Genomic DNA, 17,619 nt, shown 5'->3' on the forward strand with positions numbered 1-17,619 from the left:
TATATAACAGGTAAACAGGAGTTCCAGAATGATACATGTAGCTTTTATTATGAGAAAAGTGGAATTTAAAGAAATTATTTGATGGCACTAAAACGGGAGGCATGGCAACTTAGTTGGAGGGCTGTAGACTTGTAACTGGGTGTCATGTATTTCAAATCAATGTGATGTACATGTACTAGTCCCTTTCTTGAGGCATTTATCCTGTAAATCCCTTTGATAGCCAAAGATCTTCTATGTGCTTTAAGATATATTTGCCTTTTAAGTATATCTGTAAAGTGCTTAGAGATGTCTGAGATGTATTAAGCGCTATATAAAAGCTGCATATTATTATTATTATTATTAAGTAGTCCAATCAAATAAAGATATAATCATATGCAGGTATTATAAGCCAAGGACCTGGGTGTCAGAGAATGATATGTTTTGTATGGTTTGAGAGTTTCTTGTGTAAGAAAAGTGTCGCACACAACAAACTACAATTAGATGTTGTAGCTTGCCAAAAGTTGCAACTGTAAGTTCATATGTATTTCACAGACGGGGAGCATACTGCATTATGTACCAGTATCTCTTCAAGTAACCAAGCAAGATTTCACAAACATCTGTTATTTTTGACAATATAGCTTTACACATTCAGAGAATTCCTCCTCAATAGTACATGGATTTTCTTACATTCAGACATTTTACTTTTCAAGCTCATCCTTCGACTGAATTTGTATTGTCATAATATGTTAATATATATTCAGGTTATATGTACATTCAGCTGAGCAGAAGACAGAGAAAATTGGAAGACAATTTTGCATGTGTGTACATGTTCACAAATTTGTTTTTGAATATGCAAATGACCTCTGTCATATATCAAAGACATATAGTGACTATAATTGATCTGCTTTCAATTTTTAATTTTTGACTTATAATTTATTATGCTATTATCAAACTAATAACATTATGAATTTATAAGCCTTTGATTGTAGCTAAAAACAAATAAGTTACAATTTTTGTTGGATTTACATGCAATTTATGAATATACATGTACATGTATGTAAACAGTACTGATAATATAGTGCAAGGTAATTGCATGTAGTTTTCTGCTATTCTGTGTATGTCACACGTTCTCTTTCTTCCTTTTGAATGCATTCCTTGTGCAATAGGAGTTAGGAATGCATTAAACTCTTGTATAATCAATAAATTTATGTTTCAGTGGAAGCTTGTACAAATGAATAAAGACAGATTTATATGATAACAAGATAATAATGGGATTCTGCTGCCTTTCTTCAACTTGAGATACAATTGTGTGATAATTTCAAAGCAAGAATTCTTAATGAGTTTTGATCAAGCTCAAAATAATTTTAAAGCTCTTAACTGCATCAGTGTTCAAAATGGAATGTGTGTTAATGACAGTACCTTTAAAGCCTATCCACCGCACACTCACCCGACCTGACTCCATGTACCATCTGATTCTGGAAGAATTTGCAACAACATTCTACATGAACATTCCAACATATAAAATCTTCATATCCAAGTTTGGAATGCCTATATTAATGAAGAAATTTTGTGGGTAACAATGTCGGGGGACACAGCAAGCTTCCTTGAGGGAGAAAAAGTCTAATCGGATCAGAATTGGAGTGATGTCATTCAGTTGTGCCATCCTCTACAATTTGAAGCAGGTTTTGCTGTTACACCAACTAAAAGACTTATTTTGACTAACATTTTGATTGTTAGTATTCACATCATTATTCAAAAGCTGAACAAGGAAGATAACATTGTTTATATTTTCATATCAAATGCAACTGTACTTTCCTTAAACTCAGAACACATCATGAATATAAGAAAGAGAATCCTGTATAAAAACAACACACATATTGGGCAATTCATTTCGGAAATAATTTATTGCAAAATCAAATCTTGCTTTCACATAAGACATAATTACAAGAGAATTCAAAATTTGTTGCATCTTAAAAGATCAATCAGACACTTGCCACATCATACTTACTCAACCGACAACCAAAGTTACAGAAAAATTCATGTCTCTAATTGACTTTCTAAAGGGAATGAACTTCTTTACCAATCTCATAACTTGTTAGAGTATGAATTTATTCTACTTTTTTATGCTTAGTAGAACAAGAGGGTGGAATACAATATATGTACATCATAGGTGGTTTCTTGCCATGGCATTGTCTAATATTAAATATTACAAAAATAGTACCATTAATTAGCTACAGATTATTCAACTAGTTTGGTATTTCAAGTGCAAACACAGACTACAAGTCTGTTTGTTTTCAAGGATATTTAACAAACTAAATGATACAGTAAAAATGTGAGAAATGTGTAATTAAATCAGTTTAGATTCAAGACAGAATAGGAGAACTGGAGCCAGAGAGTAATAAATACCATAAATTACGGTCCTATTTCATTTTGCCCCGTTCTTGTCCGCTATTCATAAGGTTGGGCAAGTATATTGAGGGTAATTGTCCTGTAGGGTCTACTTGCTGATTTTTTGCAGAGTTTCTATCCATTAGACGTCCATTAACACTATCCGGTAATGTGTAACGGGGTAAAAGAGATGCAATATGGAACTGTGAGGTCTGGATTTCAAATCAATGAACAATTATATGTGATACATGTATATACCGTATATATTATTGTCCTCCCCTATCTGCATGTAAAACTTGCACTGCGAACATCACAATAATACTATAGCCTGAATATTTTCTTCACTCCGTTGAATAAACTAACAAGAAAACGTCTTATACTACTACGTTTGTGCTTCTTATACATTGAGTATATCAAATACTGATATTTTAGACACAGGGGCACGGTTTCACAAAACTGTCGTAAGTACAAATGAGTACATCTAACATGTATTTCAATGGGATGTCGCCATGTTGAACTTATGACGGTTTCATGAAACTTTGCCCATACATCTTTCTTTTGTACTGGTTATGATAAAAATTGCACATCACAGAATGATACAAGCAGAATGAAATATTTCATTTGACAATTAAAAGAGCATCCCTCACTGCAATGTTTACTATGAATTTTTTATCAAGATTTAAATCTACATGTACAATGGAATAATGTCTAGCTCATATCTGATACCAGTAATGATAAAATTCTGTCTTGGGTTAAGAAAATTTATTGACAAAAGATATATACAGGTAAAATTAAGATGTAGATGGGGGCAGGGTTGAATATCATTCTGAAGAAATTTGGAATGAAGAGAAAGAATGCAAAAGAATTGACTGCAAATCAATTAGGTCTTTAAAACCCCCTGCCTTAGAAACTGAATTATAGATGTGAACCGCCATGACAATGTAAAGGTACCAATAAAAAAAAGTTTGGTTGCCAATTATAACACAGATTAAAAGCATTCCTTTTTGAGCTGATTATCAGTGTGAATCTGATCTGTGCATGGAAATGACCGCTCTATCTCATTCTTCTTGTCTGAGAAGAAGGATAAACTCCATGACTAGTAACGAACTTCTTATTTTTATATGCCAATTATGTGTTTCTAAAACTTTCATTCTACAAGGCATGAATCATTTGCATGGTTTAAAAATGACAGGTAAACATGCATGAATTAAAACTTACCGTAGCTTTTAGTTGCTTTCACAGTTTTAAAGCTAAGAAAACAATGTTTTATATCTAAGATATTTTCATTAATTTCACTGGCAACTAGTACAAGATTTAAAGCTATAAAGTGAACATCATAATGAAATTTAAAAACACACACACACACACACACACACACATGCACCAACCTTATTCCAGTAAAAAGCACCATTCAATTTCATTTAAATATATATCCGCAAAATACAAAAATAAAAGGTTTTTGAAATTTATCTAAACAAGAAAACTTGAAAATATATGACTAAGATCCTCTTACCATTATTCACCACACACATCAAATTCATGTTTTTTTTTGGTCACTTCAAATTGTCCATAATATGATTTCTTGCTACATTTCAAAAGCACATCTTTTAAAAGGACTTTATCACAATACATGATCAAGAACTCACTGATTGGAGCTCAGATACTAAGAACAAGAAGTACATGTATATATATATATATCCTATGCTGAGATCCAGAAGAGAGCCAGAAGGGCATTGTATCCATGTTTAAATAAAGTATGTGAGTTATTGGCATTCTAGCTACCAACAGAGGGCGTGCTCATAGGTAAGCAACCACGAAAGTGACAGCTGTTGGTCTCATCATCAAACTCTATCCTATTCAAATAGTTGAGCAAGAGCACTTTTCTAAAAGTGATCTACAAGAAATGCTCTAATGGATACCAAGTTTCGCCCTACTGGTCCACTGTACACAACGTATGTACTGTACAACCAAATCATCCAGGTGAAATTCCTCCATTATCTTCATAATGGCACTCTTATCACATGCCACCTAAATATCAAAAGGCTCATATTTTGATTTTGTGAATGAAGCCTTTATTGTTTAACATCATGTGAAAATGTGTAAATTTCTAATGAATTCTACAATAAAATATCCATTTGCCTGTCATGTACATCTTACTCGTATTTACATTGGTGTGTTCTGAAGTAGTTTTTCCGTTTCAAAATTTCTTCAAAACTGAGAAACCAAGATCCATGAAACTGAATACTGGAAGAGTCATAAAATATATTGCACAGCTAAGAAACAAATAAATCTTCATGGTTTCCACAGACCACCATTTGATCAAAAGGATTTTGATAAGAAGGGAAACTGGCGAAGGGAAGAGAGAGATTCTAAGATTATCAATCTAAACACACATCATCATGAGGACACTCTGAATCATTAATAAATACTGAAAAAATAACACTCTGAAAAATTATTGCTTCAAATTCTTCAAAGAATGTTCAAACTAAATCTCAACTGAATCACAAAATTTAAGGACAGACAAACAAAAATATCAAATTTCATCCCTTGCCAGTCCCTCCTTGTAAATGAGTGTTGTGATAATTTAATGATCATACACAACTGCTTAGATCAGACAAAACAAAGTGTATCATTGGATTTCATTCAAATTGGTCTGGTCTAATGCCCCCGTAATACTAAAGAAACTGACATCACACCGACATCAGATCAAACATTCAATTCCATTTACCGGTACATTGACCCAAATGGCCAAATACCTGTCTATTTGGAGTGGGTTTAGCGCTGTGACTACAAAATAAATGTAAGAAAATGGAATTTTTAAAGTACAGGTATATATTTTAAAGTTGGTCTTTTATATAGCAACTTTAGATGCAATGACATGGCCATATTAAAGTCATAATGAACTTCAAATTTGTGGTTTATGACATAATATCTATATGGATTATAAACCTTGTCTTATCTTGTTCTGTAACAGATAGTAGTACATTTAGATGGTCAAACTCTCTTCAGGCTCTGATAGTAGTACATTTAGATGGTCAAACTCTCTTTAGGCTCTGATAGTAGTACATTTAGATGGTCAAACTCTCTTCATGCTCTGATACTAGTACAATGACAATGTTTATCAATCAAAATCAGGGGCCTGTCTTACAAAGAGTTATGATTGATCTAGATTGGGTACAAGTCCCCTAATCGATTACAAACATACAAACTCCTATCTCTCTGTTACAGAGATGACGTACCGGTAGAGACAAATTACTTTTCAGATGATTCTGGAAGGTCTTAGACAAAATAGTACTCTACCCTAACGGTTCATTAGGATTGGTCTCAAGTTAAAATTCAAAACGGAATGATTTTAACCTAATGATGCAAGTGTATATCCTGACCTACATGTACTGTATTCAAACATGTACACTACAGCCCAAATTCATGAAGGAGATTGTGCACCACGGTCAAACCTATGGTTTAAAATCACAGTTTACAACTTCACTGTGGACTGACATCAACATCGTTTAGTGTATATTGCACCTTCATTGGACATAGGGTCACACATACAAAATGTTTCATTGGCATTTCAACCATGACCTAAGAGTAAACCTCTGTTGTGAATCCTGAACTATATGGGTGACCAATGTCTGTATCCAACCACAGAGTTGGTACACTTACATGTAAATGCCTTCCATTAAAGAGCTCTCTGGGAAGCCAGACAGAAATGACAATGATCTTGATGTTGGTGGCACAATCAGACAGAGAGAGGTATAACTCCAACACCCACCCCTCCCTCATGGGATTGCATCGGTGAAACAAAAGTCCATTCATCTTCCTGTGGATTATACATCTCTACTGTGTTGAGATTGGTGAGTCCATCATAACCTCCCACAGCATACAGGCGCCCTCTGTTGGCAACGAGAGCTACACGACTCCTTCTAGAGTTCATAGGTGCTGCGTAGGTCCATGTGTTGGCCACTGGATCATAGACTTCTACGGTGTTGAGAAACTTGGAGCCGTCGTAACCTCCACAGATGTAGAGTTTACCATTGAAAGATGTGACACCAAGACGACATCGTTTACTTTGCATAGGTTGAACCACTGTCCAGCGACCAGTGAATCGATTGAAGCATTCCACCTATGTCAATCACATAGACAATGTTTACCATTAATCATCACTACAAACAAGAACTCATGTTAATTCATGTTAAAATTGATTTATCAATAACAATTTATACAGAATTAAACGGGGATTGAAAGTACATGCTTTCTTGCTTCTCCAAATACATCAAACTATTAGTACCAGGTACCACTGAAACCATACCATAACTGAAAGCATATTTATCACATCTAGCTTGACAGCTCAATGGAATCTAGCATTTCTAACTCTACACTTTACAATCACATGAAACAAGTTATTTTCTTCAAGATGACAGGATCACATACTTTTATCGACTACATAGAGGTAACTTACCGTGCTAAATATTTGCAGACCATCATGCCCCCCTGCAGCAAAGATCTCCCCACTGAGTACAGCTACACCTGCAGCACTCCTAGACTTAGTCATGTCAGCAACAACATACCACCTGAATATATATACACAGATATAATATATCATAGGGAGACACTTGGTGATTTCACATTCTAGCACATTTATCCTTCAAGAGTTGATAAAGGGGAATGTATTTGTTATTGTTGTTATAACATAAATGATTTCCTACAAACTTTCATCTATTTCACATCATAAGAGTTATCATTACCAAGTTACATAGTAACTGTTATGGTTATCACCATTATCAATATCATCTCTTGGCGAGAGATAGGAGGGTAATCTTAAATCATGGATATCATGAAGCATTCTTTACCTACTCACTTCCTCATTCATATACTATATCAAATGTAATCATGATTTTGAACTATGAGTGACTACTAGTACATGCTAATGGCCTAAACACTTTCCTACACTCCAACAAGGGGAATGTACTCACTTGTTTGTTTCTGGGTCATAACATTCCACAGAGCTAAGAGAAGATATCCCATCATAACCTCCACAGGCATAGACACGTCCATCTAATGCAGCTACTCCAAGGGCACTAAAATGTTTATCAAAATACATCAAACAGTCATGATAAAAATTTCCATCATAAAGATAAACAAAACTAATTAATCTCTTGATAATTCTCTACATAGTGATTAATCCCTGAGAGCATCGTTTGACAAATGTGTAAAACTTGCGTGAAGTCAATCCATATACGTAAGCTGTTATTTCTTCTCTCATTTTTACAAGTATCTTCTGTATACAAAGCATGATGCTCTTTTCCCCCTTCGTTTTAATCCTAAACTAACGAGTCTTCCATATTCCTCTTCATATCCCACATGATGAATTACGCCTACTACACTCAATGACATGTTGAGCTTTTAAGGAAAGGATTACAAGTACAATTCAATGCTTTATGTCATAATGACGCAAATACTTAACTTTTCACTCATGCCCATAATGAATAAAAACCAAAGAAAAGGGTTTCCATCATTTATTGGAGAAAAAAATAAGTCAAAGGCATTTTATGGTACTAAAAATAAAAACCAAATATAATCAAACCTGTATATAAAAACCATCCCAGAGAGACCAAAAAAGTGGTCTTTATAGGCAGGCGGTTTTTACATACAGGTTCCTTCTCTACATGTTTCAAGGAGAAACACTTTTGAAGGAAAACAAAAAGGTGGTCTGTACAGACAGGTGGTCTTTCTATACAGGTTTGACTGCACATGTATATGTACCTTCTCCTGTGATTCATTGGTGCTACATCCCACCATTCATAGCTACTAGGATCAAAGACTTCTACTGTATTCAGTCTAGACTGGCCATCATAACCTCCTACGGCATACAGACGTCCTGATAATACTGTTACACCAACCCTGCTACGTCTGGTCGTCATTGGCTTGGTTATACTCCACTTCTCAGTGACAGGTTCATAGACCTCTACTGCATTCAACGATTCACCTATGAGCATATAACAAACATTTGATCTCTTAGGCTGGTTGATAATTTATAATAACAATAATACAGTAGCTACATTTATATTGTACAAATATTCAGTCTAGGCAAAATCCATTGTACTTGAAACTGTGTGAAGAATGACTTGGCTTGAGGAAGTCCACAGGAGTGGATAAAAGCTTGCTGTGAGTGTCTATACTTTAAGGTTGATCAAAGCATAAATAAACTGTTCATTGTACTTGGTAGGAAATGAAACTGACCTGAGCGTGTCAATCCTCCTACTGCATAGATGAGACCTGATATATCATTGCAGCATCTTGGTTTGGTGCGTTTACTTTGCAGCATGGAACGTCTCTCAGGCATTAGATGGTAGTCTTTAGCTTCATCTACTAGGTCCCTACAAATGGATAAGCAGACATTTATCATCTAGTTGGAGGCAGATGGACATTCACTCACATACTTCAACACAGAGTTAACTCCCTTCTGAGTCTAAACAAGCGATACGTACATGGATATTCTTAGAGAGTCTATGAAATATGAAAATTCAAAATGATTATATCTTTAGTTTTAGAATAAATAAAATCTTGAATAGCAAATCTAAATTTAAGGTGCTTGCACTGAGGTAGCTGCATGCATGGAAAACATATGCGCAACCACCAATGAAAGGTTTTAAACCAAAAATTTGCTACAACAATTAAAATTAAAGATCAAATGATTGAATATAGCTCCCCATTTCATATAACTTTGAAAAGCTTCCTTGTTTTCAATTTCTCTTCACCAGGACTAATACATTTGTATAATAATAATAATATTGGATGTTTATATAGCGCACATATCCACCCTGCAAGGTGCTCAAAGCGCTCCAATATTACCTTTGAAGGCTGGCTGGATTAACTTTATATTTCATTTTCACAGAACAGGGCAATGGAAATTATGTTCCATTCCGTAAAACTTCATAAATTTCAGCAACTTCGTAATAATTTCCTATTCTCTTTTATCAAGCAACTTTTTACTAATTTACAGTAGATCTTTGTTTGAACTCAACCCATCATACACTCCTAATCCCACACAAATTTAAAGTGCAAATATTGAAGATGAATTGAGGGAAAACACCTCATTGGCTTGAAGCTTTCCTCATGGATAAACAGGATCCTTTAGAAAACAAGAAAGCTTTTTCACAGGAAGGTGTATCACACTATTAAAGGCCCACTGCACTACTTGTAGCTACTTGCGCCCTCTATATAACAAACAATGCCTAATCGGTGACCATTGGTCCCCCATGACCCTTTTTTTCTTATGTTAACTGAGAGCTGAGTTGATGAGATAACCACCTGTCCAGTGACCTTGTAGGGCGGTCTAATCCCTCCTGTAAACTATGGCAGATAAGCTTTAAGGTGAAATATCACATTATAAAGCGTTATCACTCTTTTCCATTAAATGGGTTACCTTTTCCTGCTCGACATTTCAAATATTCTTTGTTCTTATTCAATTATAAACATGTAAATCATGCCTCCCACCCAAAAAAGGGATTCAATTACATCTATATGTACATTTGTAAGTTACAATACAATACAATTATTATACTTTGAAGGCTTGTTCACATCCATGTATGCCAAGGTAAGCCTTGTACTGCACTTCTCACATTTGTATCTTACAACACACAGATAAGTGAGAACACATGGAACATTTATGTGCACCGCTGAATTCTATTTTCCACTTGCCATTCATGAAGTACACACAAACACACATAAAAAGAAGAATCGCTATGGTTCACTGCAGAACTTCATGTATATCCTAATTCAGGTGTATCATTAAATGTCAATAATATGAATATAACTTGATAAGGTTTTTAACGACTGCTACCAACCTGCATTTATGGCAAGCTTTGACCCTCTCTTCCGTTGATATATGGTCCGTTAGAACCTGAGGCCTAATCAGAGGTAGTCTTACTAGACCAAAGAGTTCTGGCATATCTTCCTGTCTTACTTGCTCATCATGTTTGACCCATCCTATAAAAGCATCAAACACCTGTAGACACAAGGGAAAGGCAAAGTGCACTAAGTGAGTGTATGAATCATACCCTTTTCTAACTGGCCTAATTTTCATCGGATGCATCAGGACGCATCCGATGAAATGGCCAGTATGAAAGCAACAGAGGAGAAAAAGGCAATTAAATAGCTGATGAAAAGAAGAGAAATAAGCGATTAAATTCTCATCTATCGGTATGACACCGATGAAACGACCAGAATGAAAGCGATCGGGAGAAAAAGGCGATTAAAACAGCGATTAAAATGGCCAAAGGTCGCAGTATACGCCGCTTTATCGTCAACACTGTGTTTGTTGACTTATTGTTTAACATGCTGCATGCTAGCTAGATGGAGCGCAGGCTTAATAATTACGCAATAATTCTTAACTTCCGGCAAGGGCTTGCCACAGCAAGTGAATTTCACCGGCAGTTAGAAAGCGACAGGGAGAAAACGGCAGTTTCACCTTTGTTTACATAAGGAAAATTCAATCGGTATTTTCATTGGTGTGACTCCGATAGAAGCCAGTTTGAAAGCAGTATCATTCTCACATTACAAATAATACATAGAATGGCTGAAATATAAAATTATCTTTTGGATTGTAAACTACCATCTGACTCTACCATCTGACATTGAGCTTCGTCAATACAATTTGTAATACATCTGTGACTACTGATGGAATAAAATGATTTACAACAACTCTAGGATCTTGATGAATTCTGCCCTGCTAATCATCATGTATGAGCTGTATCATCCTACCTGTTCCTCCCCTGTGACATTGAGTTCATCCATCTCTAGGATCTCAATAAACTCAACCTTGCTAAGCATCATGAACTCGTCTGAGGATGAAACGTCTACAAACTGCTTATGAAGGAAGCTAGTGGAAGCTTGGAACAGATCCCCACACACCATGGTGTCCGCAAAGCGACGTATACCAAGGCAGTTTGAAGGATCCAAGCTGAAACACAGGATCAAAGAAGAATCAAGTGATTGTATGAGTAGAGTTAAGACACTTTGAGAAATACATTTAGAATGTACCTGGACACCTGACCTAAAATGGCAGAAGTGTTTCTCTCACAAGAATTCTGAAATGAGGATTTGTATTTTGAATACCAGTTTATCTTTTTAGTTTTGGAGGGATATATTCAAATTCAATACAAATCTAAAATATGAAAGGTCATTGGATAATGACCACACACAGATGGCTGTTTACATGGAAAACATGTAGACCTATAGCATCTGAACAAATACAAATGAAAAGGTGAAACTGAACTGTAAACCCTTCTGTTAAATAACTTTACAGCATTGGAATGGCCCTCAAATGGGTGCATGACATGTCCAAAAGAAAAGTAAACACTAGGAAATGCTAACAGTACTTTGAACTAATGCAGATGCAACTAGTTTCCCTGACCTGGATAAACAACCAAATGATTGTATTGACATGTCTTATCTTGATTATATTAGTTGCCATGATGTCTCCAGAAAGGTGTAAACTCTAGGGCCCTTCTGGCTCTCTCTACGCCATTTATTACTACTCATATTTTGGGGTCATGGGTCAACAGATAAGATGAACATATACTAAATTTTAGAGAAAATAACCTAAAGATATTTCATACATATTTAACTTAATATTGAGAAATGCACTAATTAGTGACATTCTACAGATCTCTAAAATGAAAGGGGAAAGAATTCTAGAGGATTAATTAAGTATCAGTAAAAAATATGAATTCGTATTTTAAGAAGGGTAAAAAAGAACAAGACTTTGACAAATATTTTGACCTTTTTCCAAGAATGAGTCAGACCCTTACAATCTTTGTGAATACAGGTTGTTTTTCAATGAATGCATCATTCCCATTTAAAACATTTTTCAACTTTTAGTGCCTTTTCACCTTCTCTCATGAAGTAATGAATATAATAGTAATAATACTCAGCTTTTTATATAGCGCTTATTACAATCACTAAGTGCTTCCAAACTTAGAGATTATTACCCCGGCTTTAGCTGTGCTGCCATTAGGGCGCTCTCGCATTTCAAAGAATTAATTCCTGCCAGGTACCCATATCACCTGGGTTGAGTGTGGCAAATGTAGATCAATGTCTTGCCAAAGGACATTAGTGAAATGAAATGAGAGGACAAACCGATCTTTGAGGAAGCTGCAGCAAGCCTCTTTGATAACTTGGAGTTGAAGAAAGTTAGCACACGCAAGAATAGAGAGGACATTCTGGGTATTAATGATGACACGACCGCTGTATGAAAAGTTGACTAGGACTTCCAAGGCACTGTACAACCAAAGAAAAAGAGACAAAAACATGAAGACCATCTTCTTTATGAAAGGACTCATTATGAAATTGTGATTCAAGGGAAAGGAAGATCTGTTAGATGTACAAAAAGAGGATCTTGTAAAACATTTAAAGTAAATAAAATTTGAAGAAAAAAAAACAAGAAAAAGAAGAAAGGAGTGGTATTACATCATTATAATTACTGAGTTTGGGACCAGTACATATGTAACCTACTGGCAGCAATTTAGTGATGAATTCATTGCCTCTAAGACCTGGGTGGCTCGTGTTTTAAAAGCCTATAGGGATTGCAGAAGTTATTACTCATCAGGTTAATATCTCTTATGAATATATTTTGCCAGACATCAATTCATTTTCTACTTTAGTTACAAAAATGTACGGTACGTACATGTAGTAGGACGTAGATACATGTAAGTGTGGATTACCGGTAGTCACCTTAGTTCTAGTTTCAATTTGTACTGGTACAATAAATGTTTGACAATCCAAAGTGAAAGACAATTCAGAGTGTCAGTCTTGAGTGTGTAGGTACCATATCTCATTAAATATGTCATGTACATGTATGCATGAAGATGCTGGAATGCTTCTGCATTGTCATTTTCATGTATATCATAAATGCTTTAGTGTAGACAAATATTCATGGCAGCAATGCAGTATTTATAAAGTATGTGGAAGAAAATTATCCTTGTAAGTTGTCCGACAAAAAGTAGAGTTGTTTACATGTTGGCATGAATTTCATAAGTTCTGTCTACTTACATTAATCGGCAGATCATAAATGTGCATCTACATTTTAATGTCCAATTAATTACATGTTGATAGCACCCCCCCCCCCCCCCGAAAAAAAAAGCATTCATTTTTTTATGTTTACCTTCAGTATACATGTACATAAATATACATTTGAAAATAACCATCGATTTCGCAGACGACACATTTATACAGTTACATACATGTAAACTACAAGAGTAAATGTTTTAATTTCTCAGATAAGTATTGATATGAAATCTGTATCTTTTTCCAGGGGCAAACACATTCATTCAATGATTTTACTGCAAAGAGAGACAGGTTTGTGGTTGTCCCGTCCATAGTACAGGGTGTACATGTCCATGTACATTGTATGTATGTTTACAATGTTCTGTAGTTTCCTTATATCTGCCTCTGTATTGCCTTCTGAATCTGTGAAACAGGAAATCCTTTATTTGGGTTAAATTCATTTCAATGTATCAATCATTCCAAGACAGGATGTCTGCCAAGTATTAAACCTCAATCAGAGTCAGACAATGCCATTTGGCAAGCTGCAATCTGTAGAATGTTAAGAATGTCTCAAATAAATTGTTATCAATACCTGAATATTATTGTCAGAATTTCTGTATGACTGTATTTCGGAACAATAACTGAGTCCCCCAAGTTAGAAATAAATCATTCAACAGGATGTATAACAGAATTAACATTTGGCAGCATTTTCAGATATGTAGAATTGTTAAAAATCAAGTTGAAACATTCGATGAGATACTACAGTTTTAGAGGAATCTATGTCAGCTCCAATTAGTTTTCTGTCGTAAGTATCTAACAGCACAATGACGTATTAATCTGAAAGTAAGCTGCTAAACAATCGATTTCATTTAGAGGCACAGCAAGTTAAATTATATTGTATTTAACTCTTCATTAATTATTGGTAATTTTTTTATATAAACATAATTTAATTTAGTCCTGACATTTTGAATTACATGTTCCCTATGAAAAGAAACACATGAGTATCAAACTCCTTATAAAGTCCATAGAGTCTGATCACAATAATGGCTTTCAGCCAATCTAAAAGCAGGTCTGTACATGAACATGTATCTCTAGTTAAATAATCACTTCAAAAGGTTAAAAAAAAAACTATTCAAAAAAAGAAGGAAATTATCAAATCATAAATCTATCTTACACTACTTTAAAGTTTCCAGGCAAAAGGATTATTCTCTTTAGTGTTAATTTTTTTTAAATTGTTTCTTCTTAAAAATTGTTATGTAGGCCTACAGTGCATTATGCATTCATTTTAGCTTGATGCCAAATTACCTACACATTTAATCTTTCAGAAATGTTTCCCAAAGTGCTTGTTTTTAATTGATTAAATCGAAGTTTCCAACTCTTTTGAAGGATATTTCATTTGATTGTGTTTCTAGAGACCAAATAATGTTAACGTGTACCAGTCACCAAAACATGTTTTGCTCTTTAATAATGTAACAGGTTCAATGTTGCTATACTTTAGTCAAACTGAGGATTTCCCCTTAAGCTCAATTCCACACCAAGATACTGTAATTAAATACATTTTTTACATGTAAATCTTTTTTTTTACAGATGACTAAAAAATATTTTAAAAACTTTTTGCTAAAAACTTGAGTTTGACTTGTTTTGGAAAGACACCAATTAGTATTAGTGCAGAACCATTTCTTTGGTTCTCCTTTCTTTGATTCTCCTAAGATTTTGCTTGAGGTTGATGAGATAAGCTACCGCCCTTTGTACTTACCTTGGATCAATACCAGACATTGTTATTTCTTCTTGTTTGCTTTCCACCATGTCTGTGGTAAACATTGCATGGAAGTACGGTATAGAGGCTGCCAACACAATGCGATGTGCTGAAAATTTGTGGTCATCAACCTAACAAAAAGAAGAAAAAAGAAAAAGTAAAGGGTTTTGTCTTTTGTGTACATAACAGGCTGTTCTGTGCATAACATATGACAGTAAAAATTATACTTTGTAATTTTATAGAGAAAATTTCATGGGGCCTTTAAGAATACGATCAGAGAGGAAGGGGGCTTCTTAATATTGTTTGGACCTGAAGCTTTACCCTTTTTTTTAGGGCAAGTTGTTGGTCTATGTTGGCCATTTGTCTTTTTATTTTAAAAAGGAGGTAGAGCCTAGGCCTAGTACGTGGCATCTTGACTTCAATCTTATTTTCATATTTCAACTATTTCATATTTCAACTAGACAACATTGTAATCTTAAGAGTTAAGTTAGATTTTGTTTTCAGCATTTCACCAGGATGCTCCGGCTCTAGAGTCGAACAGTAATAATGACTAGTCTAGGCTACACAATACTCAATAGAACTTAGACTGAAGAGTCGAGTGAAGATCCAACATGATACATCGGTTTCGGTTAGACCGAAACTAAAGCGAGCGCTAGAGAGCGCGGTTTAAATCAAGTTGACATTCGTTCATTCATGTCTCCTTAGATCAAGATAGTTATGTAAATTCCTTAATTAAACTAAATTAAATTAAGTTCTTCCATCGCTTGATTACTGCAATGGCCGTTTCATTAACAAGGGCCAGGTCTTTATCTGTGCAACCCGTTCCGCCGCACTGCAAGATGTGGTCCATCGTCTGAGTCTCTCCGCAGTCGCAGAGAGTATCTTCTTCATGGGCATAGGCCCCGCCCCATTCTCATCCGCATTCGATTTAGGCATTGCCACTCCGGCCACTGAGGTTAGTTACAATTTACAGCTACAGTGGAATTCAGGCTAAGCTCGAATGTCATGCTACGACTAGTACTATAGTAGTCTGAAGTTCGGAATGAAAAAAAGGTTCTGCGGGTGAGCAGGTAAATAGTTCTAGTTTTCCATTTCCTTTACTAATTTTCTTTTACATGACATAGGTCTACATGTAGGTCTAGACTAGTCTAGATATAGGTCTACATAGATCTAGGTCTAGACAGTAGACCTATTTGCACAATAATAGTAGTCTATAGGCCTAGTCTATTTGGTCTTTCAATAATTAAAAAAGAATTAGTCTAATGTTTTCCCCCGTTATGTCATAAGTGTCCGAAGTTTGGCGGTCTTAGTCTTACTTACTCTAGATTCTAGACCCTAAATAATGCATCTAGGGGTCTATGATCTAGATTCTAGGCCTAACAGTTAGTGCATTTTAAGGTGGAGGTTCAAAATAAGTGGATAGTATTTCTTGCTTTCACGTAGACCTATGTAGACTCTACATGCACATAGTAACACTCACAACTCGACTCCTCACTCAGCTCAGCTCATCAACTTAGCTGAGCCCGAGGTTCATTCACTTCTCTTGCTCATTATACTTGGCCTACTGCCTGCCGTACCCATCCCGTACCTTCAATGTAACGTCGCAGAGTTTCCCTTGGCGCCGTATGCTTTCCATTGCCATGTAACCGTCTGCTGGCAGATCGTTCATACAGAAGGCCACTGAATCCGACATATCATCTGGCAATGTAGGGCTTGGCGCCATAATAAATTCTGAAGAAATTGAGCAAATTGACAAGATAGCTTTAGTCTTTCACAGCACTATTGTATTGATTTTCGTGTGATCCAATCAAGATTTTAAAGGGCGAGGGTAGCACTGATGTACGGCGACGTGTGTGTACAGATCGCATGCATATACACACAGCAACTCTATAGTACCACATAGTACTAGCGCTAAGTACGTACGCTATGCACTTATGGAAGGCCAACCCCGCCATATATGGAAGGCCATCGCCGCCATATATCGCAAGCGAGCTTGCGTTACTGGTTAGTAGCTTACGGTAGTTAGTTGTAGTGCTTGCGTTACTGAGTAGTAGCTTGCGGTAGTTAGTTGTAGTGCTTGCGGTAGTTGATCGGCCAATTACTGTGCAGGATTATCGTTTACGTACACAAAACGGGAAATACAGTACCGCATGTTAAACATGTGTACGTATATTTAACTCTGGCGAATCAGAGCACTTGTTATAGCGGGCCGCCGGGTAGCCTTTTCGGCCGTGTCGCGAATTTTGTTATGCAAAGGTACTACGATCGGGGCGAGTATGTGTTAGTGTTACAGTATAGTTCGTGCTATTTAGTCCTTATAAGACTGGTCTGTATCTTTTAATCATACTTTATCACTTCTCAAATGGGAAGATTCTGGCATTTTACTCTCTGAAAAGTTTACAGTTTGAACACCAAAAAAGGGAAACAGATGTGGCGCGGGACGGAGCTGT

The 17,619-nt window shown here is 35.7% G+C and overlaps 1 protein-coding gene across 1 annotated transcript; it reads right to left on the reverse strand.

The window, feature by feature from the left end:
- Positions 1-1,864: 1,864 nt before the first annotated feature.
- Positions 1,865-17,050, reverse strand: LOC578471 (kelch-like protein 18). Its single transcript, XM_778636.4, has 10 exons — positions 16,758-17,050; positions 15,170-15,300; positions 12,508-12,648; positions 11,131-11,329; positions 10,215-10,375; positions 8,608-8,744; positions 8,131-8,353; positions 7,341-7,445; positions 6,827-6,938; positions 1,865-6,490 (listed from the first exon to the last, which is right to left on the reverse strand). Exons 1-10 carry the CDS (start codon positions 16,890-16,892, stop codon positions 6,107-6,109), a joined length of 1,728 nt encoding a protein of 575 aa, XP_783729.1. The 5' UTR covers positions 16,893-17,050; the 3' UTR covers positions 1,865-6,106.
- Between the last annotated feature and the right edge of the window lie 569 nt (positions 17,051-17,619).

The sequence above is a fragment of the Strongylocentrotus purpuratus genome, unplaced genomic scaffold (assembly GCF_000002235.5).
Source record: "Strongylocentrotus purpuratus isolate Spur 01 unplaced genomic scaffold, Spur_5.0 spur5_scaffold_6, whole genome shotgun sequence".
NCBI lineage: Eukaryota > Metazoa > Echinodermata > Echinoidea > Camarodonta > Strongylocentrotidae > Strongylocentrotus > Strongylocentrotus purpuratus.